Consider the following 23,947-nt stretch of genomic DNA (forward strand, 5'->3'; position numbering starts at 1 on the left):
GCCAAGAGATGTGAAATGAGCGTTTTCTCTAAGTGCGTGTCCAATGCTAGTGATGCAGCTCGACCTACGGTCTTCGCTTCGTCATGTGCATCAACGGCAAGAACTACACTCAAGGCCGAGGTCGCCATGGAGGAAGAAAGAGACGCGCGAGGAAGGCTGGCACTGCCGCTCAGGATGACCGGCACTGCCGCCCAGGTGCGGACACTGCCGCCCATCTCCACCGTCACTACCGCCCTACCACTACGCCTGAGGACGACGCCACGGATGCCCTACCGACGCCGGCACGGCCACCCCACTACCAAGCACATCATATCTGGATCATTTATCCCTTTGTATGCCTAAATTACCCATTCTTATGAGCCTCCTATATACAGGCTCCCACCTCCCCCTTCATTAGGTTAGACATAACTTGAGTGAGAACTTGGCTTATGCCTCCACCATCTCTTTGGGATTAGGGAAACCCCCCCCCCTCTTAGACACAAATCTATGAGTTGTATCAAGGCACTCCTTATATGATTTATCTTTTGCACTTGTGATTCTACCGCGGTCTCTCACACGTGTGACTCCATAGATCGTATACTGGTCTTTCTCTCGGGGATTCTACCTCGCGTCTCTCCCTTGAGAGGTTCTATCGGGATAGTGGTTCGGGCTATCGGGAGAAAACAAGAATTGTATTGGGTTGTGTTGCGTGCGCTCGCCGTGTTCTTCGTTGTGTTCTTCGTGTTCATCCCTCACCCCCTCTTGTTCTTGGTCAATTCGTGAGATCGGGCAACCCACGTGGCCTTAGGCCCCATCAGCTGGACTCTTAAGCGGATGTTTGTGCCGCAAAAAAAGAATTAATTATCCTATTAAACATACAGATAGAGGTCTCTACCTCCAGCGGAAAGCGCTAAACTCAGGCGCTAAAAAGGGGTTGCAACAACGGCCGATTGAATCGTTTTGTGTGGAAAAGAATCGAAGCTCCAGCGACTCTTTTAGCGGCGACACATCGCCAAATCCTGGAATCAACGGGGATTTTTTAAACAGTAGGCTCAGAGGAGCCCGACTTTGAATTAACAAAGCCATCAACCGGCCAGGGATTACACAAGGCCACCCACCCACAACACAACACCACACACCACACACCACAACGGCCGAACGATACAAGGGAGCACCCTGAACAGCTTACAACTCAACACTACACGCAAGCACCGAAGGAGCTTGCAAGGTGAAGACTACCACGCTCCGGCACCAAGACATCAAGAACGGAAGGCACGACGAGGCACTGCCATGAAGCAGGGTGGAGATTTTGGTCGAGGAAGACACCCTGGTCTGCAAGCATCAGACACCCTCCTCTTCTCACGCCGAAGAGGGTCCCTACCCTCTCGCCTAGGCTCGAAGGCGTCGAACCATCGGACATGAGATTAGCTCACCCGAGAGCTGGAGAGGAGTTGGACTGGAGAGGAGTTGGACATGAGATCAACGGGGATTCAACGCTAACTGCGAGGAACCTAATCCTAGCGTCTCCTCTTAGCGCCCGCATTGTAGATACCCTAAGGCAACGAGCACGTTCGACCTATGCATACAGTGGAACCGAGCAGGCTATACCCACGATTTGCTACAATCACCCGGTTCCCGACTCTCGTTTACTGGTTCAACATGGTACGATCATCACCTGCCATGAATCTCCGTCATTTGATTACTCTAACAAAATCCAGTAGAGACTATTCTTAACTAAAGTAACTAGAGTACTACAACTTGACATTTCGCTTATGGTAATCGAAAGTCAAACTAAAATTTCGTGTCATCGATCGCCAAGCAAAAACCCTGAAATATATAGGGCGTCGAGACCGTCAATCGGATACTTCCATCGACACGCGCGCAAGCACGCACAGGTGACAAGGAACAAGTGCATGGAGAGAGATATCCATCAAATTAAAGGAGAAAAATGCTTAGCCGCGTAGGTTGCTTTCAGACATCGCGATCGATCATCGTTGATGTCACACCAACTTCTTACACTCATGAATTCGTCGTCAGTCAGCACTAAACTCGCCGCTTTGATTTAGCGAAATTTTGACGTAAAGAACCACTTGCCCCAACGAATTGTCAAAAAAGACCACATACGAACGAAATTGCCAAAAAAGACCACCGCATAGTGGCGGCAGGACCTGCCAGGCGACACGTGGCACTTGCCGCCAGAGCCCGTGGCGGCATGTCCTGCCACCGTAGCCTATGGCGGCACGTTAGTCCAGGCAGCATCTCCGTTACGCAGCTATGGAAGATGTGGGCTGAGCGGAAGCGGAGCTCCGGCGCTGCTCATGGCGGATCTGCTAGGGCTGAGCGGAAGCGGAGCTACGGCAGCGGCGGCTAGGGTTTTGTGGGGAGGAGATGAGATGCTCGCGCCCCTGTTTATATAGGTCGGAGGCAGGGCGACGGCCGCGCCACGCGTGGCATCGCCATTACTACGTGCGCAGAGGTAGGCAACGCCCGCGCGGCACGCGAGGCATCGCTATTAACGCGGCCGCAGACTGCCGAAGCGACGCCTCAGCGCCAGTACTAGCGGAGAAGACGCATTGACGCTGCGTCACTGCCTGGTGGGCTAGACAAAACGTCCGCCAGACGCGAGCAGACACTTTCCGCGTCCGCCGAGCGTCCGCCAGAGACGCATCCTAGGCGCATATTTGGGTCAGGTTTGCGTCTCCGCGGACGGCCCGGACATAAACAATTTCTGAGCGTTCGTTTGCGTCGCTCTGTTATAGATGCCCTTAAAAAACGTATATTTAACAGAACCTCATGTACTATGAAAAAATATGTAGGCAATCGAATGTGCACATTCTCAATAACATGCATACAAGTTACAAGACCTCCTACAGTTTACAGCACAGCGTTACAAGACACTCTGAGGTTGAAGATTTTGTTACATCAAGTATGCACAACGTGCAGACCCAACTGGATGCTTACGATGGATCAGAGTGATGCCGCCATGTACTGTGGTGGCAGGTTCCATGTCACCCTGCCGCCAGGAGCTGAGGCGGCATGGCCCTCACCTTCCGTCTCAACGCAACGGCGATGCTGGCCGTACTAACGTTCCGCCACAGCTTACTGTGGCAGGACCTGCCGCCATAGGCTACGGCGGCAAGTGCTACGTGTTGCCTGGCAAGCCCTGCCGTCACTATATGGTGATCTTTTTTAGCAATTTTATTCGTAAGTGGTCATTTTTGACAATTTATTGGGGCATGTGATCCTTTATGTCAAAATTTCTGATTTAGCTAAGTGTGCCCTGTAATTTTCTATGCGTGGCGTCTCATGTAATCTCGCCGATATACAAATTGACGGAGACGCCTGCTGTCTCGAGTGAACGTACCGCCGGCCGTCGCCGTCGATCGGTTCTTCGTGGAAGAGCGCGAGAATTTTCAACTCTCCTGGGTCTGTCGTTGGTCATTAGATAGATCTCACGTGCCGTAATGACATACAGTACTCCTCTATTGTCAAGATCAAAGCAGCTTTGATTAAACAAGGATTGCAACGTACGTACGGGGCATAGCGAGATTATAGCACGTGCTCTCACACATGTGTACGATGTGATTTCCTTCCACGAGCAGTGCTTCGTGGGTGCAGCATTTTCCCGTGTTTGCCTAAGGGCATCTACAGCGGCGCGACGCATTTCGGACGTCGAAACGGACGCGTCGTGTCCGTTTGCGTCGGGCGAAATGGACGAAATCGTCCGGGCGTCCATTTGCGTCGGGGGTGCCTCCAGCGGCGCGACGCATAATTTTTTTTCCATTCACGCAACCATAATTTACATTAATAAAAAAACATAAAAAAGCCATAAAGGCGTGCTAAAAGTTGCTGCTGCCTACTGGTCGTCGTCGCCGACGAGGTTAATGAACTCCGGCGTCGGCCATGGAAGCTCGTACGCCGGCGGTGGAGGAGGTACCGCCGCATGGGCAGGAGGCTGTGGCCAGGGATCCCACGCCGCAGCAGCAGGCGGAGCGCGGTCGTTGGAACGCGTCGGCGTTGCCGGAGGAGTCGCCGGCCTCCCTCGCGCAGCGCCGACTCCCGCAGCCCGGATTGCGAGCCCCTCCCACAAAGCGAGCTCGTTGAGCTCGTCCTCGCGCGTTGTTGGCCAGTGCCATGGCAATGGCCTCATCCTCGGAAAGGTCCGGCGGCTGGGTCTCCGGATCCCACGCCGGCCCGCCGTCGTCGTGGTCGTAGTCGACCATGTCGACGTCCTCGTCCGCGTCCTCCTGGTTGTTCTCTTCTTCTTCTGCGGCGATCTCTCGCTCGAAGAAGTCCACGTCGCCGAGGTAGCCAGCGCGGCGGCGCGCGTCGAACTCCCACGTCCCGAATGAAATCCAGTTGTAGGAGTTCAGCGCGTACGCCTGATCCTCCCGCAGATCCGGCGGCAAGATCGCTCGGCGGCGGCGCACCTCGTCCCGCCGCTCTCGGCCCTCGTGCGGCACGGGGAGGACCGGCACGCGCCGCGAGTTCAGGTACCAGCCCCCTCCCGGCAAGTTCGCGTCCGACCATGGCACAGGCCGGTTTTCCTTCCATAGCTGCCGCGCGAGGTCAACGCGGACGTACCGGCCGACTCGTGCCTTTTTGCCGGAACGCGAGCCGCTAGCCTCCTGGTCGTTCTTCGTCTTGCGGAACGGCCAGCATTTTTTCCCATGGCGTCGGTGGGGTGGATACTGTGGGATTTGGCAATGGTTTGGTCGTGGAAATGGCCGCCGGCAGCGTCGATTTAAAAGGCTCCGACGCCATATCGGCTTCAATGGCCTGCCAGTGCAACGTCTACTAGCTGCGCACGCTCGCGGAAGCCGAGGCACGCCATTAACACGACCCTGCAAAGGCTGCAGCGCGCCGCCCGGAAGTAATGCCGCGGAAGACGAAGCAGTTGTGCCGCTGCCAGGCGGGCCCGTGCGAGGACCGAGCGGACACTTTGCGCGTCCGCGCAACGTCCGCAAAGACGCAAACCTGGCGCATATTTGGGCCAGGTTTGCGTCTCTGCGGACGGCCCGATCACTTTGCGTCGCGCCGCTGGAGGTGGTGCACGACGCATTATCGGTCACGGCGGACACAAACGGTCGCTCAGCGTCCGTTTGCGTCGCGCCGCTGGAGATGCCCTAAGGCTCTATGCCTAGTCGATACTCCAGTGGTATCTTGGGAAATGTTCGAAATGCATAAGCTTCTCTCATAGTCCCTCTGTATCAAATTAGTCCCGCATAGTACTATAGTGGGTTTACTCAAAGTTAAAATTAGCAAATTTTGATCAGATGGTACACACAAAAAAGCAGTACGAGCATCTGCAATACCAAATCAACATTATTTGAACCCTCATGAAATAGGCTTTCTTATTACATGCATTTGGCACTACGAAAGTCGATATTTTGTGTAGTCAGTTTGTGTCGATCCCCGCAAGGTGGTTCTTTTGAATATACACGGAGTAATATAAAACAGATGGAGCATGTCGGTTAATTTCAAGATCCAATCAACCGGCTCAGTATTTCGGAGGTGCTCATAGGGGTAGGGTGTGCGTGTGTGCGTTCATAGGGGTGAGTGTATGCGCATGTATGTAAGCGCCTACGTGTGCTGCAATTTTCTTGGGTAGGTCTAACTTAGTCAATGCTTGTCAAATTAGCGGCCGATATATAATCTCTATGATGAAACCCGGTATTCTTGGGGTTTGAGAACGTAAGCTTCCCGCATGTACCGGTTACTAAACGAGTAAAGTTTGTTTTAAAGCATCGAATTCGTAGGGCCAATAATCTGGATCGGACACTAAACTCGCATGCCCTAAAATCAGCACCATATACTGTCAGGTCCCAGCCGATCCTAACCCTAGAGAGTACCTGATTAACGCATGATGAACAGCCTGATCCCGACCGGGATTATTCTCTGGTAAGCCATCTCTGCTCTGTAGACGTATGCGACGTTTTGTTCACGTATGGCTACATTTTGTCAAGATTAAGAGACGTATGGCGTGCCAATTTGACAAGTGGTTGTGCTAGACTAGTGACCTTTTTTTTCTACGCGAACTGGCATGAGCTCTGCATTTGCATTATAGTAAAGGGTACAAATTACAGAAGCAAACCGAAGCCAAGGACAACGGGCCTCAGGTTATTGGGTGGAAATTATATTTCTAAGTTGTCTTGTTGAATAAAACATGTGTGCATTGTAGTATCAGCCATCATGTTGATGCATATCTGTTCCAATCAACGTTTTAATCTTTTTTTTCAGAATTTCTGGATAAGATATCAACTAGATATTTATTCTAGATGTATTTTTTGTATTGTCTTATTCGAACTTCCAAGCTTTGACTTAAGTCAAAATCTAAATATATTTTTAATAGTTGCACGGGTAGTTCGTTATTCGGTCGTTGCTCAAAATATGGTCTAATTAATTCGTCCAATTGTTTTGATGCTAAAAGTCTCGATGAAAACGAACACACGATTAAAGTTGATCCAGTGGCATGACTTCTATGCGACGAATCCCAATATGATGAAACAAAAGTTAACTACAGTTTGACGGACGAAGCATCCACATACTAGTATTCACGATAGCTACATATATCATCTCCATTATAGTAAGATACAATATGGAGTATATAATTATCCAAAGTCAAATTTTGTAACCTTTGACCAAATTCATGTAAGAAAAAAAATCAATATGCACTGTACCAAATCAAAACAATTAGCCATGCAATAGAAAACAATATTATATTCATTTTGTAAGGTGGATGTGGATTTTTAAAAAAAAAGTTTGACTGATCTTCAAAAACTTTGATCTTGACAAAATAAACGCCCCGTTCGCTTGGTTGTCGGTATGCCGATACATATCATAGTAGTTTACGATACTACCATGGCCAATCGATATGTATCGTGATGATGTCTTAATTTGGTAGTATCTTACACGCTTCCTGATACGTATCCTGGATATAAAAGCGATACCGTACGATCCCACGCCTATGTTAAAAATATGGACATAATGTTCTGCCAAGTTGAAGAGTAATAATGGTTTGGTAATCTCAAAGCTAACTAAGTATTTAAACAATATACCGTTAATAAGTTTGGGTGAGAAAGCTGTCACCTAGTCAATTGTTTGTACTCCGATTGTCAGGCATACCTAGACTTCTATTTTGTTGGTTTGCAATTACTTATCTTTGTATCCAATGGATGAGTTTGCATATGTTTATATTATTTAAATATATCATTTAGATGATCAGACACTATGAAAGACATAGAAAATGCTCAAAATTCGAATTAAAGAATAAATTTAAATTTATTCAGGAATATATTGCGTATATATATACATATATTCAATCAAAATAATAATCTCATAGTACCGTGATACCACGATACGACACTGCTGGGAAAAAAAAATCCTTAACCCAATCCTGACAACCTTGCCAATTGGGTCGTTCCGTCGTTGCTCGTAGTACGACCTAGTAAATTTCTTTCAATCGTTTTTCAAACCAAATAAATAGTCTCGGTGAAAACGAACACACAACTAAAAGATGATCCTAAACGAAAAGAAGATCCATAAGTTTGACCAGAGAAGCAGACTAGCTACTGGTATTTTGGGGCAGCTGCGTAATACAGTACGATTGATGTCTGCATCTCCCCTTCACTGCCGCTAGTACAAAACAAACTAAAAGTAAAACGTACTAGACGCGAGCGGGCCGGGAGAAGGAACCGCCGGCGCCCAGCACTGTTCAGCAAACTGCGACGGCCGCCGCGCACGCAAGTCCGTCTCCGGCCTCGATCGACTCGATCTCCCCGTCGTCGTCGGTCCTTCCGTGCGTTGCCTGCGCGCCACGTTCTAGTTACGACGTCGCATCGCCGGCATGCGGCCGTCACACATTGACACCGCCGCCGCTGCGGCATCCGTCCAAATGTGAAACGCGAGCGGCCGAAAACTGGATCGACAACATCCTAGCTTTTCCGGCGTTCTGGATACGGATATTTTGATGGCGGCCGTGTCCCGTAAATAGAGATGCTATCGGAATTTTCTACTCCCTCCATTACATGAAAGTTGTACGAGGTTTCTCAAAATTTAAATATATCTAGAGAAATTCAAAAAAAATTCAAATATCAGACACGTTTCATAAAACGGAGGAAGTACTTATCATATCTTGTAAACGAAGTACTCATATAATAAACACCGTTTAAACAAAAGGGTTAAGGTAACACCTATGCATGTTTCAGTTAATAAGTTTGGGCTCCCATTCGCAAAAAAAAAAGTTTGGACTCCAGCTATTCAAAAAAAATAAAGTTTGGACTTCGTATTCAACATAGCGACTATATAAGTGGAAAATACATTCATGCTCATATGTGACCTAGTATTTAGCTGACGAACTTGGCAACTCACTACCATAAAACATGCTTTGTTAGCTTCGGTGTATCCGATAATAATCGAATTATTCAAATAGAAACCATAAGATAATCTGAAATAGTTTTGGATTGTATGTAATATGTCCGTTTTATTTAGCATACTGCATACTTTATTGCATGACGCGTCAAGTCCGAAATCAGACGTCGTACTCACCGGATTAGTTCAAACCAGACACAGACTCTCTAAACGGATTCGATCATAAATGAATTCAATGCAGAAATTATCGCATCTGGTTACAACACTATTAACATAAATAGTTAAGAGGGAAAAAGTTGGATCATTTCGGTCGAAAAGCATTTTGACTCCCGAACACCAGTGCTCTCAACATATTAGAAAATTGGAAAACTTGGATCGGAGCATCATCCTCCAGCAGGTTGAGTAAACAAATGTGGATATGACAATCCGCACCTGGCGCTGGCAGCAGCAGATGTGAGGTTCACGTGTACACGTACAACAACACAAGAAGATCAGACTCGTGTTGTCTTCAGTAGTTCAGTGTCCCTTTTCTGCGTCTCTCAAAGAAAGAGGTGTAGCTTTATGGGGAAAACAAAATACACTCGCAGTTGAGTGAGTAATCCATTTGGTTTGTCGCCATCAATTTCTTTTTGATAGCTTATTATTAGTGAACACTTATTGGCTCCATACGACCATACCTTACTCCTTAGTACTTTCCTCCTTCCATAAAACAAGAGTTAATAACACACCACAGGTACATAAACTTGTCCTCGACGTGCAAATTCATGCACAAACTTGTAAACAATGGTAAACTAGTACACTAACTTGTCTTGTGGGTGTAAAATTAGTCCAAATTACACTGGTGCAGACACGTGGCACCGTTTTTTTTAGAGAAACCCCGTATATATTATTTCGACATTATAACTTTCTTTGCCTAGACCATGTCATCCTACTATGTCCTGGTCGGGCCACGCCGAGAAGGCCGGCGTCCGTACCGCGTCGGCTTAGCCAGCCTCCCGTGCAGCTTCCACCTACTCATGCTTCGTGCTACAGCTCGGTGACGACGTGGGCATCTCCCCGATCTAACATGCATGAAAATAGGTCGATCCAAGCGAACCAGCTAGACGCCTAGACGTGACGTTCCGTTTTAGTTTCACATACAGGAAACCATCGACCTGCTTGCTTTCTTGCACGGCTAGATTTACAAGTCAAGCGTGTCTATTCCCAACATCTTCCGTCTCCACGGCTGGCTCGTACTTGAAGGTCATGCACACTTGCGCATAAGCACATCGCTGCCCAAGCTACTCTAGCACCTGTAGGCGTGATCGCCATGGCCGGCCGACAAGGCCATCCTCTCCATCACCATCACGACCCCGGTGTCGACATGTTGTTAACCAATAGCGTGGCGCTGGGTGGCAATCAGGCGGAGACGGCAACCAAGCGGTGTCGACGTTGGCCTGCCTCAACCGCCGCTATATGGCCAAAAACATGCAACATCGTCTTGAGCATCATGATGCCCACCGCGGCGACGACAAGGAGGGATCTCAGATCGATCTAGATCGATTTATCTTAGCGAACCATGGATTTTCTCAAAAGAAACAGGAGCCACACGTACTCACTAGAGTGATTTGGACCAATCTTGCACTCATATAACAAGTCAGTGTACCAATTTAACATGGTTTATAAGTTTGTGTATGAATTTGCACATCACACACAAGTTTATGTATGTGTGGTGTTATTAACTCATAAAACAACGTCCAAGAGATAGTACTATATATCTAACTTTCATCTCTAGAGTTTTCCTAAGGCGTGATGCACCTTGCAGCAAATAAAAGGAATCAATCAAGGTGCCCAATTGCCCATTTGGTTCTAACCTGAGCTTTGTGCTTTGCCGTCCACTTGCAGTTGCAGCTAGAGATGACTAATTTTCCGACGATACATTCCGTGCCACGACCAGGCTCCAGCAAGAGTCGACCGGCCACTAATTCCACTAGTGGTTCATGGTTGTCCGCAGGTTTGATGTTTTTCCTCGGCCCAGTCGCCGACGATTATCTTTATGGTAAACGCAGGTACCGCAAATGTGGATGTTAGCATAGAATGGCAGCCGACAGCCTTTACGGTCATCTTCTGAACGTTCTCCGCCGCCCGGCAAGGCACACCCATCGTCGACCGGTCATGCTCACGGATGCCTTTAATCTGGCCTGCTCAGTGAGTACTCTGCGAGGAAGAACCGGCATCACCCCGTCAGTCTGGAAGACGACGAGTCTACGCCATGATGCACTCGAATTTCAGAATTGATTTTCCTACGTTGCTTGCACGACTGGCAACTCATGGGCGATTATGTCACCCTACTTTGATACTGAGTAGCATATGCTAAAATCTACAGGTGGCTTGCCGCGGACTCGTAGAGCCATCGCTCGTGTCTCCCGCCACGGCAGCATCTCGACTGAACATTCACCAAATTTCCGCGATACATAATACTACTACACTGCACTGAACGGTAGGCCACAATGGTGGACGCTATGATGAGCCAAAAAATGTTAAACAAACAAACAAACGTACGTGTGTAGTGAAACAAAACTGATCTTCCCCAACTCTGAAAACTCTAGGTAGGATTGTGCTCTCCCCCAGCACGGGCAGCGGCTACTCGGATTTCGCGTACGCGATTCGGCTGTGATTTCCATCCAAGAACTGGCCCGTGTACCAGCCCCTGCTCTTAACCTCCGACACGAACAGGGGGAACACGCTCTCCATCTTCTGATAGGCATCGTTCAGGACAGCATCGCGCGATCCAGCGCCTGATCTCTCCATCTCCGAAGCGAAGCCAGCGACCAGCCATCCCCGGAGCGCGTCCTCCCCGGTCGCACTCTGCTCCAGGACCATGTAGGTCTTGTCGCCCTTTGGGCTGAGCAAAAACTTCTCCTCAGGGAAAGAAGCTCTCAGCTGTTCCACGCGTCCTGGGCTCAGAACCCTGCGAAGTGGTTGCCCGACTTTCACGCTTCCCGCTTCTTCTATTAGCCGATTTGGGAACAGGAGGTCTTCTCTGTATCTTAGCTCAGCTGGGCTTGAAACCTTTCCACTCTGCAGCGTGAGAGAAAAAAAAAGTTAGCGTCGGAACTGGGAAGGCCACAAGTGTTTGCAGTTACAGGTTAGATATAAGAAACCTTGATAAAATCAGCCACCACCATTGCTGTTCTTTGTGGGTTAAGTGTGTTTATAGGAGTGGCCCTCATCTCTTGCACTACTCCCCATATATGTACAGCAGAAAGCAATGGGCCGACAATTAGCTGAAAGAAAACAAATAATAGTAATTAGAAGCGTATACTGAGTTAAAATTTCTTTGACATAATAACAAGTTCTGAAGCCTGACGGCATGCAGCAACTGAGAATAGAACAAGTGGAAAGGAGCTATCAAAACATGCATATACTGTAATTCTCTTCTCCAACTTCTGACTGTGACCAGAACTTAGATATATGCACTCAGCAGCAGGGAAGTGGACTAACAAAGTCATGCAGTAGGTCACAGATTAAAATATTTCTACCATAGGCAACAACTGGACTAACAAACACATAATAACACGTTCTGAAGTCAAACAACTGAGAACAGAGTAAGTGGAAAAGAGCCATCAAAACATGAATACACTGTAATTCTTTTCTGCAAATTCAAACAGTAAACAATACTCCCTCCGTTCCTGAATATAAGCCAGATAGTTTTTCGAGAAAAATTCCAGAATATAGTCTTTAGTGCGACACACCACATGTATGAAAATATTTTCTAGGGATTTGATTATATTTTCTTATCTTATGCAAAGTCCTCTATTTTCTCATGTCAAATGTATAGGGTTAATCCTACCCAAACCTAGTGTAATTTTCTCTCAATATACGTTCTTTAATTTCCATGCCAAAAAATTTATGGCTTATATCTAGGAATGGAGGGAGTATATATTTCCAAGTGTTAGATCTGGTCTGTTCAGAACTTAGATGTATGCACTCAGCAGGAGGAAAGTGGGCTACAAAGTTATGCAGTAGGCCACAGATTAGAATATTGGACGAGACTACCCAGCGGCGCCGCATATTTTCACTCCCGTGCGGCGCTTCGCTGGCAACCCCTCGTTCTGCGTATTTCACGTGGACCTGGTTACTCTTCTACTCAAGCGTTGGAAAAATGTAAAAAGGAAGTAAAAGCTGCCTAGCTATCACTAAGCTACTGCTAGCTTTCTCATTGTATCCTTGTAGCTAACTTTTTCTTCCATTCGGAACAGGAATTACAACAACTTGCTACATGGTTGCCTCGGACAATATTAGAGGAATTATAAGATAATTGCCAAATTAACAAGAAATGGTTGCCAAAAAAAATTCAACTGGTTGCCAGTTTTAATCAAGGTGAAGTCACGGAGAAAAAATTATCAGCCTAATTTGGCAAATTAGTCTCACACGTAAACTTGGCAGCTAGCCGAAATAATTTGGCAGTTAGAACCAAATTATTATGGCAAGTGATCTGCTCGTTCGTCTGCAGGGACGAACACCACTAATATGGCAATTACGTAGTACTAATCAGGCAGTTACAACTAATTAATCCGGAAATCTCTCTTCGCTCTAGTCTGCAGAGACGGACACCGCTCACCGGCAGCGTTTCCGCGATAGGGATGCACGCCTCTTCCAGGCGTTCGTCGGTGGAGTCCCCGAGCTCGGCGGCGGCGGCCCTGCACTACGGAAGGGCAGGGCGCCTCCTCCATGCGCTCGTCGTCGGCGCCCATGCCCTAGGGACTACACCTCTTCCTGACGAGCATGCCGTAGACCTCGTCGGCGACTGCCTACTCCCGAGCACGTCGCAGTTGCTCGCCGGCGATGACCTCGCTGCGCTAGCGGAGGAACACCTCCTCCACGCGAGCAGGCCGCAGATACTCATCAGCGAAGGCCTCCACCGAGCACGCTGCAGATGCTCGCCGGCGACGTCCTTCGCCACGCTAGCGGAAGGACACCTACTCCCCTCGCGCGTGGCTTCATGCGCTCGTCGGCCCGCACCTCCACCTCCCGGCGTGGCGTCTGCCGCTGCATCCTCGACGACGGACGCCTCTTCTGGTTCCTCGTGAGTAGCGCTCTCCCCTGTGGTGAGAGAGAGAGGAGGAGATTGTGTGGTGAGGAGCAGCTCGTATGGATAAGGATAAGGTGAAAGCCGGTGCGGGTCGGCGATGGAAAAAACAACCAGTCCTATATGGGCGCGATGCCGTTTCACCAATCGTAACGCGCCGCCGCACACGGAGCGACCCGTGCGGCGCCTCTCTGTATATTTTCCCTAGAATATTTCTATCATAGACAACATCTCGAATTCCCTCAGTCTTTGGTCACAAAACCTTTCCCCAAGAAAAGTTACTCCTTGTCTATTGTCTAGTAAAAAAAAACCATTTCAACGGATTCCCATCATACTGGCTTGCCTTCATGATAAGAGCAGGTAGATGGACCATATCCAGCAGCTGTGCAAGTAACTCTTTTTATATTCTGTGTTTGTTTCAGTGTATGTAGTCAACACAAATGATGAACAAAAACTACATTAGATGCCCTAACAAACAGTTGTGGGAGTATAGGAGACATGGCAGCGTGGAATTCTAAAAGCCATTCTGGACACTACCTAATCCACTGATAATGCTTGGATAAGATTATTTTTATAGATCAAACCAACTATTTTTTGCAAGTTCATACAGTATACAACAGAAATGCTCTGTGCTGTATTTCTATAGCTCTGAAGATCAAAATACTTCAAATAATGATCATTCTTGTAGTGCACACTTTTACTTTGCGTATTTCCGTGACAAAATGAAAAGTAACTGAATAGGTACACTTTTGACAATATGTACCTTCCCTTGAGTTGTTGAACAAACAGTAGATGATAGACCAATGCCAGCTCCTATGCCCATAACATTGAAAAGTGTCGAAATGGCCTCCCCTTTAGCAAACAAGTCGCTAAGGTTACCTTCTTTGGCAAAAGACGAATATATTGGTAGCCTTGTCGCTCTAGCCGCAACAACAGCCATTCCCTACAATTATAAACCATAACTTAATTGTGTTAAGCCAATTCTAAGGCAAAAAACCTGAACAAACGTGTTATAGTTTTTATGATGTTCTATAATCTACATAGTTATTTCAGATAGCATTCCTTTTATATTTGATTTATCCCTGAACAGATTATACTACATGCCAGTGTCAAACAGAACATTATATTGCAATATACATGCCATTTGAAGTGTGGCATGCAGGTCAAAATCTGCACCTTTGCGAAATTTCCCAAGCCTGCTACTTCAAGAAAAAGTTGTGGACACAATGGTGAAATGAAGTCCAAGGCAGTACCAAAATCATAGAGAACATCAGCTGACACACCACAAAAACAGGCATGAATAATGTTAGCTTACAAAGGAAATTAAATATAATAAGACAAAAAGAAAACAGAAATATCAGTAAAAGGGTGAAATGATTGATATAGTTATCACCCACCAAATATCCTCCAACTCTTCGGCTCTGAATCCATTCTTGCCCCCATGCCACTACAGATGAGCTTTCCTGCGTGCTGCATTCCATCTTTTAGAATCTGAAAATGGATATAGAAAATCAGCCCAGATGTTTGGTTGTACTACCTGCTTGAAATTTTAGCATCTCTGTCAACATATGCTTACCCAACTTACGGCAGTTGCTTGCGCAGGGGTAGGTCGTAGACCTGCAGCAAATAACAAAGACTGAGCCACAGCCCACATGGGCAGTCAGTTGAAAGACACTATTTCTCCATCAACCAAAGTAATAGTACAAAAAAAAACTCGAGCAATTCAAACAATACACGAACTGTCACAAGTTAAGAAATCTTATTACTAAGTAAAATATAACAGCAACCAGAAAATTGACCTGGGTTGATAACACATGCAGCATAGCACTAGAAAAATGCTGGAGTGCTCGGAATTTGGTATATGTTAGGTAGCCCTCGTTTACACTGCATGGTCAGCAGCAAAGCATGTCAAAGAATGTCGTCCATCAGAGTATCAAGAATGAACAATTCCAGGAAACACGTACCTGTATGGATAGCCTGACGGAAAGAATTTGTTCAAGAAAGAATCAACCAACTTATCATGTACCAGTCTGTTATCCTGGATAACTTTTACCTACAGGAAATTAAGAGTTATAACTTATACGGTAACATAAAATTTACGCTGATTATACAATTACCACGAGAGTAAGAGTAACATCCCGGTACTTTGACTATGAAGTTATGCTTCCTCACACTGAGATTATTAAGTTTATCTAGTAAGCAGCAAACACTTAAAGGTCATTTTGCAGGTCGCGAAAGCTTGAATTTATAAATATGTGAAGCGCAGGAAGCGGGAAAAAGCTGCTTGCCCGCACACTGACTGAAACAACATTTTGCAACATTGACAGCAATTTGTACTATTAGAACAATACAGCAATGTAATACGTCCCACCAGTTGAACAATGAAACCAAACACCTTTACTACACTCTGTGTCTAAAAATCATTCAGGACAAAGGTGAACTAGTTCTACAAATTACTGTTTATACCTTATTTGAGGAGCTACTATCATACAAAGTGAAGCATCCTAGCAGCGTTCTTACTGTTTATACCTTCTATAGGTTATCTCCGTGATTCACCGTTCAATTGGGTAGTGCTGAAATTATTGCAGCACGTCGATAATCGACTAAAGTTCAGTAGCGAAAACAAAACCCAACGGCACATTTATTTATCCACACAAGGTCAATTTCTAACAAACTGCAATTCCCTAGTAACATTTAGGTAAAAGGAATTCAGATATTTGCCATCCAATTTCAGTTGCTAGAAGGTCCGTGGGTATCTAATCTTATGCTAAGTGAAAACAAAATTTACTACTGTCATCCTAGTTTTATGCTGAGCATAGTTATGTTTTTTCACAGGAATGAAAATAGAACGAATTGGCCCTAAAAGGTGAAGCATTTTAGCAGCGTTGTTACTGTTTATGCCTTCTTCGAGTTAGCTCCAGGGTTCATTGTTCAATTGGTGCTCGTCGGTCATAATTGTCTAAAATTCAGTAGGGAAACAAAAACCAAACGATAAATTGATTTACCCACACAAGGTCAATTTCTAACAAACTGCAAGCCATAGTAACATTCAGAGAAAAGGAATCCAGATGCTAGCGGGCAATGAGTATATATCTAATCTACCGCTAACTCAAAACAAAATTTCTTACTATCATCCTAGTTTCATGCTGGGCAATGGGCATAGTTATGTTCTTCACAGGAATGAAAATGGAACAACCTGGCCCTAGATAAAATCTCAGGAAAGCCAATGGTGAAAGAAGGAAGAGTAGAAGGATTACAGATATGCCGCCGCCACCGCCCCCGTTGCCGGCGTCGAAGGTGCAGAGCCGCGAGACGGACTCGGAAATCTCCACCCAAGACTCCAGCTTCCGGGGCATCTCCAGCGCGGCCGTCTTATCGCCGCCGCTCCCGCGTATCCTCTCCTGCGGAAGATTGGCGCACGAGTTAGGCCCCGGGAAGAAGTGCGGCGCGCGCACGGGGAGTAGGGTAGGGATTGCAAGGTAAGATAGGTAGGTAGCTGCTGTTACGAGTATGTTCATCGGGGCCCTCGCCGCGGAGAGGACTCTTCTTCCTTCGTGTCCGCTCCGGTAAGACCGAGGCGGCTGCCGGCGGCGAGGAGGCAGCGGAGCCGGAACGGATGTGGGTAGCCGGTCGCGCGGGCCGTCACGTGTGGCCGTGAAAGTTTACTTTTTTTTTGCTGAGTAGCTCTGCGTCTGCGGCGAAGGCGGGCCGAGCTCGGCCGGCCCAAGACGGCTCATTTCCTCGTTCCTTCGACCTGAGCCGCCTCGACAAGTCCAAACTGGCCGGACTCATTTGACCGGATACCAATCTCGACGACGAGCACCACCGCTAGAGAGCCAGAGCTAGCCACACCTCGCGATCCCAAGCACGAGCTGCAGCTCCGATCCGAAGCCGCCCCCCTCCTGCTACGCGTGTGGTGAGATCCGCACGGACCGGGCCTCGATGGGATCGCCGCCGTCCGGGCGGCCCCTCCTGGCGGCCATCGTCACGGCGGCGCTGCTGTCCGGGGCGCTGGCGGCGACGGAGGAGGCCTACGTCACGCTGCTCTACGGCGACGAGTTCGTCCTCGGCGTGCGTGTTCTTGGCAAGTCCATCCGCGACACCGGCACAAGCCGCGACATGGTCGTGCTCGTCTCCGACGGCGTCTCCGAGTACTCGCGGGACCTCCTCCAGGTTTGCCAACATCCACATCCACATCCACCAATTTAGCCGCTAGATTTAGCTTAGTACTAACTTCAGCAAAGTAGTAGCTTTAGCGCAAACTAATTTAGAGGCGAGGAGGATATTGCTATTTACTGTGATCTCGAGGAGCAACATCCATAAATCGTGGAGAATGGCGTGGACCTGGATGAAAAGTTATCCTTGTAGTCCATATTACTTCAAAAGATTCCTTGAAAGTAAAAAAAATAAATAAAAATACTTCTGAAGATGACACAGAACATTGGAACATTATCTCTACCTGCAAAGTAGTAGTTTCAGTGTATGTTTGTCAATCTTGCTTCGAACTATAACCATCTTATGTAAATTCCAGGCTGATGGTTGGATCGTGAAGCAGATAACTCTACTCGCTAACCCTAATCAAGTGAGACCAACCAGGTTTTGGGGTGTCTATACAAAGCTAAAGATATTCAACATGACAGACTACAAAAAAGGTATATATTTCACTGATACTTCAAGTGCTTTTGTTTTTTTTTCCTTCTGTCACGAGTCCATATGTTCAAACTTTACCTCCGAACTGTCAATCTGTTTTTAAATGATAATAATAGTTTCAGTTTTTCAAAAGTATATTTTTTTTGCTATGTCTTTCATATCAAACACTATTTCACTATTGTTCTAAAAAGTTGCTGTTCTCCAGTTGTTTATCTCGATGCAGACACTATAGTTGTGAAAAGTATCGAGGATGTTTTCAAGTGTGGGAAGTTCTGCGGGAACTTGAAGCACTCTGAAAGAATGAATTCCGGGGTGATGGTTGTAGAGCCATCTGAAACTCTTTTCAAGGATATGATGGACAAAGTAGACCGGTTGCCTTCCTACACTGGAGGTCAATGCACTTCTTTTCCTATTCTGTAATGTTCATTGTTCTTCATTTTTAGACTAGTGTCTTTACGAGAAGGTCACGCTAGTAGTTGTTTATTCCTTTATATCCAGGTAGTCGTTTCGGGAACACGAGCTGATTGACTGTAAACAGCTTGCTCACGTTTATTGCATTTTGGTGAATGCTACTGCATATAGAAAAGAATTTTTATCTAATAAATAAACTTGAGACTAATCGCACAACACAGACGTGTTTTTCTTGCGTACAAGAAACAGGTCATCCTCAGGGGTAACTTGATACACGCTTTTAGATGCTTTGTTCTTGCACTTTTGAAATGTAGCAGTTATTTGATTCAGTCTGTTACTTCTTATAGTTTGGCATGTTGGTGCATATAAAGAAAAGATATTGTGTAACAAGTTGTATAAGACTGTCTGTTTTTATAATTGCATAATCAGGGGGTAATTATGTACAGTACTTGTAGAATCCTTTGGTTTTTGTACTTCCTCCGATTCATATTAATTGACTCAATTTTTTCTAGATAGAGATGTATCTAGACGACTAGATACATCTGTATCTAGATAAAATTGGCCTGTTGTGACCAGCCTTTTGGTGATTTCTTGGACTTCATCATGGATTGCCAGGTCCTCTTTAATTTTACAGCGGTGCAATCCTCAGCCATCCCATTCTCTGTAGAAATTCATCACTTTGCAGTTCACACACCATCAACACTTTCAGGTGTTTAACAGATTGTGGCTGCAGAACATGTTCCTAGACTACTCACCTTTTATCATTCCCCATCACGCCCAAGATTGAGGACACTGCTTCCCCCTCAATGTCAACACCTATTCCCTTGCTGGTTATATTGATGATAGAGAAGGGCCAATACGACGATCATGGGGGATAATCTAGGGAGACTTATTCTACTAAGATACATTTGGAATAGACCGATAGCCCATGGTTGTGAGAGGATATACAATACCCAGTTGGACGTTTTTTTTTTTGGTCCTTTGATGATTATATTTTGCACTGTTGTTGATTTTATATTCTGAATCTAATCCAGGATGCTGAATTAATTCATGCAGGTGACCAAGGCTTTCTTAATTCATATTATGCTGATTTTGCTAACTCCCGTGTGTATGAGCCAGACTCACCTTTAACACCAGAACCTGAGACACAACGCCTTTCTACATTGTATAATGCTGATGTTGGACTTTACATGCTTGCCAACAAGGTAATACTTTTTACATGCATTGGTTATTTTTCTCACTAATATAAACAGTTTAGTAATGTAATCAGTAATATGACCTCTCTAATTTTGCCAAGATCTGATCGTTCTGTTTTGCATGTGAACCTAGCACTTTGAAAGCCCCTTCGTTGTTTATCTCAAACATTTGCTTTGGAATTATGCATTAAGTTTTCTGCAAACTTGATATTGCTTGTATCTCCACCTTCTTGTGTTCTCTGAAAAAACAATTATGCCACCCAAGTCCTAACACTATGCGCTTACTTCAAAAAAAAAAAACACTATGCGCCATGTTAGTTTAAATCTTGTCCTTGCAAACAGAAATGGTAATAGTGAGGTATGCAAGTTAACAACCCACTCAAAATATACCGCTGTTTGAAATTGTAGTATCAGACTGCATGGTCACAAGTCTCAAATATTTTAGCATTTCGAATGTATAGAATAAGATCCTCGATAATACAAACTAAGACGATGTTCATGTTTTTTTATGCACATTTGTTGTCTTGTGCTCATCGAATTACAAAATCAAACCTTTTTGAGTAACCTTTAAGTATTTATTTACATGAGCCATATACAGTGTGTTTCTTTGTTGGGACCTAATCATCAAACGTATGCTGCAGTGGATGGTCGATGCGAAGGAACTTAGAGTTATTCACTATACACTAGGTCCTCTTAAACCCTGGGACTGGTGGACAGCTTGGCTCGTAAAACCTGTGGAAATATGGCAGGTAAAACTTGATTTAATTTATTTACTGTTTACTTATATTTAATATTTTTTGATAGTGAATTAGTAGGATGATGCCAATAAAGTTATGCTATGTATGATTGTAGGATATTAGGCAAAAACTTGAAGAATCTCTTCCGGGAACTGGTGGGGGAAGGAACCCTCATGACCAACTGGTGGTCAAATTTTTATTCATTATTCCCTTCTGCCTGCTGTTATTTGGTTATTACCAATCGTGTTTTCAGGTTAATGACGTTCCATGCTGCTAGTTTTTTTTTTACTTTGTAGGTGCATCTTTTTATAAGAGTTGCCTTCTTATTGACTTCATGTATGTGCTTTTTTACAGAACAATAAGGAGTTTCTAAGTGTGCAGTCTTTATGTGCGTTTGCTAGAAGAGGCCGTCACAAATACAAGTCTGAAGAGGCACTTCCATCTTATTCAGCAGTTGGTGTTTCATCATCTACATTTTCTAATTCAAATCAAAGAGTTAGTTCTCCACTCTTCAACAGCAAATAACCTCTGAATTTATAGCATATTATTAAGGTTTTGCCACTCTTAACACGAGTGAACCTAGGAGTACTTTCTGCCTTTTGCATTTGTATTACATTGTATCTGACATTGACTATTTGACCTTTATGTTTCATCTTTTAAAATGAGTGAAAAACTAAGGGGGACTATCTTTTGTGATATAAAATTGGCCCAGGATATAAGATAATGTTTATATTAGGCCTGAGGAGGATATCTTATTCTGTATAAACTTATCATCCTAGTTATATTTTGTTACCTGGTGTACTCTTTCTTACGAAAATGTTGATGATCATATGATGTTGGTCTAATGGTTGCTTAACACTGCCACAGTTCTCAAATGGGCCACATTTGAAGCTGCCTTCTTACTTCGGGGCGATTGCTGTGCTAGTCTGTTTTATGTCTGCTGGTCTCTCTCTTGCCTTTTCTTTCACCATCATTCCACGACAAATTATGCCATGGACAGGCTTGCTACTGATGGTTGAGTGGACCTTTGTGGCATTCTTCTTACTGTTTGGTAGCTATCTCCGTTTTGTCTATCGATGGGGAAGTATTAGCGCAAATCATGTGGGATATAGCAATTCTGATTCATCAGAGAATCGTGCCGCTACAGGTATGTTAAACTATATAAATTCTTACAAAGTTTATTCTTTCTCGCCTAGAAATTTTAGGTATCTAACAGCTTGGTATTTTGCAGGCCATCAGCGCAATATGTCTGACTGTGACGTGGAGGCGACATTTTACTGGGCAGGGATGGCAGTCATAGCTATTGCTACTGTCTTTTCACCAACTATCTTGGGTATAACTGCGTTATTTACAAAGTAAGGCACTGACTAGTCACTCCCATTTACTATGAAGGAAGAAGGGAGAGAAACTCGTTGTACTAATTACCTATCTTGAATATATAGAAATTGGTCCATGCTTGGTATTTCCGTAGGACCACAGGAAGTGGAACTGTTGGAAACTTGGGATTGTCTACTACACTGAGAGGTTATGTCCTGTGGCTGTGGACGAATGTGAATTTCCTAGACCACATAATTATTGGGTAGCATGCACCTTACAAAATGACAAATTAGTTTAGATTTTGGCCTATTTCACTCTTAAAGGGTAGCTCTCTGAACTGGATAGTGTCATAGCCCCATTTATAGCTTGTTCAGACTACTAGAAAACCCAAGTAGAATGCATATGTGGATTCAGGTTAAAGGATTCCTGAGTTACTCTAAAAGAAATGTAGATTTTTACGTTCTGAAAACCAGTCTGAAGGATATCTTGTGTAATTGTACCAACATTTTTTTGTTTCTGTTGCCAGTAACTGATCAGCCCTTTGCATGCTCTCTTCTTTGTCAGGCTAGGGTTGATGGTTGTTGGTGGTGTCGTGCTGGCATCTTTTATGACATATGCTTCGGAGCATCTTGCTATCTCAGCCTTCTACAAGGGTCAGAAAGATAGGAGTGGGTCAAGAACTAGAAGAATTTGTTTTCTGTGTTTGTAGCAAGTTTGTGCCTAAGTTGTTGATTAGTTCATGTTGTTGTACATTTCTTGCACGGGAAAATTTTGGTGGTTCCTTTGACACAGATTCCATTTTGTAACACTGATGTAATCAAACGTACATAGATTCCAACGCTGTTGCTGCTGTGCGTAGCTAAACGCAGACCTGTAAATTGTAAAGCTTATTGTCTATAAACCACTTATCGCCTTTTGCTCGTTGCATTTCTCATGTGTAACTTTGATGGGTGGTTGTGTTTGGAACACCAGTAACCGTGGCTGTAAATTTGCTTTTGAGTTGTGACAAAAGGCTGGGTTAGGGCTACTCAGTATTAACTGCAATCCTAAGTTCGTTTGGGACAATGGCCCATGTTGGGACCTCCTTGTTCAAAAGAAGAAAGACTTGCCCATGATCTAGGAATTAATTATTGGAGTAAGAAGATAACCCAATGTTTTTTGATGGTTTAATCGAATGAACTTTGGTGCAAATTATTCTAAGCTTTTAAGATCCTATGTTTTAACCGCGTGATCTTCATTCTCTGGAACGCGTGTGTTTTAACCGTGACATCTTTGGACAGGAGACATCTTGGCCATATATTGCCATCGGTGTATTCACTTTCTATCATGTTGGGTCGAACCTTGTCTACTTCTAGAATATTTGTGGGGATCGCAAGGGATTATTTTGAATCCCGAAAAATCCCCGCTTGTCAGTTTACTTCTTCGGGTTTGAATGAAATAATTCTTAGATATTCCCTCCCACCTCCATATTTTTGCCTAAACTAAAAACTCTCCGTCATACTAGTGTATTTTTTAGGAAAGCTATTTGAGGGAATTGGATAAACACCAAATCCCCTTCCATCCTCATACCTATTGGGGGGAAAAATACAAGAGAAATAAACAAGGTCTTACAGTGCTGGTCAGCACCCGTGGGAGATACTATGAAGGTTAAATGTGATGGATCTTTTCTTCCTGAGGCCAAGACTAGTGGTTGTGGCTTTGTGATCCGGGACTGACAATGCTGCAGCCAGGGAGGAGGAGTTGGTCGGTTAAGCTATGTCGCGAGCCCAGAACATGCAGAAGCTGTGCGCCCAGGCAGTACACAAGGCAGCTAGCTAGAATGACTAACTTCATCATCGAATCAGATGCTTCCAACACGATCAAACCAGTCCAATCATTGGACTATGATCGAGCTCCGGAGGGAGTTATTTACCATGATATTCCTATTTTCGCTGTTTGACCGTTTTCGTCTATTAAGTTTGTTTATCGTCCACGAATCTGCAATAATATTGCACATGCCTTAGCGGCATTATGAACTAACCCATGAGTTATGTGTCTGGTACGTCTATGCGTGGTAAGATAAAAAAAAGAATTATATATCCACGCTATGATGTGGTGATCATCGTTAAGGTTGATAAGTGCAAGTTCAAGATAACCATCTTGAAGATATATCACGCTTCAAGCCTGCCATCCATTTTATGGTAATGGACTTGTGAAGATAAGAATAATTGAGGCTT

The 23,947-nt window shown here is 45.1% G+C and overlaps 2 protein-coding genes across 2 annotated transcripts; one reads left to right on the top strand and one right to left on the bottom strand.

Moving 5' to 3' along the window:
- Positions 1–10,752: 10,752 nt before the first annotated feature.
- On the bottom strand, positions 10,753–17,018 carry LOC124674742 (protein root UVB sensitive 2, chloroplastic-like). Its single transcript, XM_047210793.1, has 10 exons — positions 16,927–17,018; positions 16,678–16,821; positions 15,385–15,473; positions 15,220–15,304; positions 14,997–15,056; positions 14,818–14,911; positions 14,597–14,694; positions 14,184–14,363; positions 11,493–11,615; positions 10,753–11,409 (listed from the first exon to the last, which is right to left on the bottom strand). Exons 1-10 carry the CDS (start codon positions 16,936–16,938, stop codon positions 10,972–10,974), a joined length of 1,323 nt encoding a protein of 440 aa, XP_047066749.1. The 5' UTR covers positions 16,939–17,018; the 3' UTR covers positions 10,753–10,971.
- Positions 17,019–17,362: 344 nt separating this feature from the next.
- Positions 17,363–22,645, top strand: LOC124676601 (inositol phosphorylceramide glucuronosyltransferase 1-like). Its single transcript, XM_047212635.1, has 10 exons — positions 17,363–17,593; positions 17,952–18,072; positions 18,276–18,461; positions 19,538–19,686; positions 20,319–20,426; positions 20,530–20,667; positions 20,769–20,909; positions 21,282–21,561; positions 21,646–21,769; positions 22,296–22,645. Exons 1-10 carry the CDS (start codon positions 17,363–17,365, stop codon positions 22,438–22,440), a joined length of 1,623 nt encoding a protein of 540 aa, XP_047068591.1. The 3' UTR covers positions 22,441–22,645.
- The last annotated feature ends 1,302 nt before the right edge of the window (positions 22,646–23,947 follow it).

Source organism: Lolium rigidum, chromosome 7 (assembly GCF_022539505.1).
Source record: "Lolium rigidum isolate FL_2022 chromosome 7, APGP_CSIRO_Lrig_0.1, whole genome shotgun sequence".
Lineage (NCBI taxonomy): Eukaryota > Viridiplantae > Streptophyta > Magnoliopsida > Poales > Poaceae > Lolium > Lolium rigidum.

What these genes read in the sequence shown, in the direction of transcription:
- LOC124674742 (XM_047210793.1), bottom strand. An exon ending in CCGTCAGGCTATCCATACAG is followed by an intron (nt 15,305 to 15,384) that starts GTACGTGTTTCC and finishes CTGACCATGCAG; the next exon opens with TGTAAACGAGGGCTACCTAA. An exon ending in GTTCAACAACTCAAGGGAAG is followed by an intron (nt 11,616 to 14,183) that starts GTACATATTGTC and finishes GTTTTCTTTCAG; the next exon opens with CTAATTGTCGGCCCATTGCT.
- LOC124676601 (XM_047212635.1), top strand. Translation starts at nt 17,363, where the DNA reads ATGGGATCGCCGCCGTCCGGGCGGCCCCTCCTGGCGGCCATCGTCACG. An exon ending in ACTCGCGGGACCTCCTCCAG is followed by an intron (nt 17,594 to 17,951) that starts GTTTGCCAACAT and finishes TGTAAATTCCAG; the next exon opens with GCTGATGGTTGGATCGTGAA. An exon ending in CATGACAGACTACAAAAAAG is followed by an intron (nt 18,073 to 18,275) that starts GTATATATTTCA and finishes GCTGTTCTCCAG; the next exon opens with TTGTTTATCTCGATGCAGAC.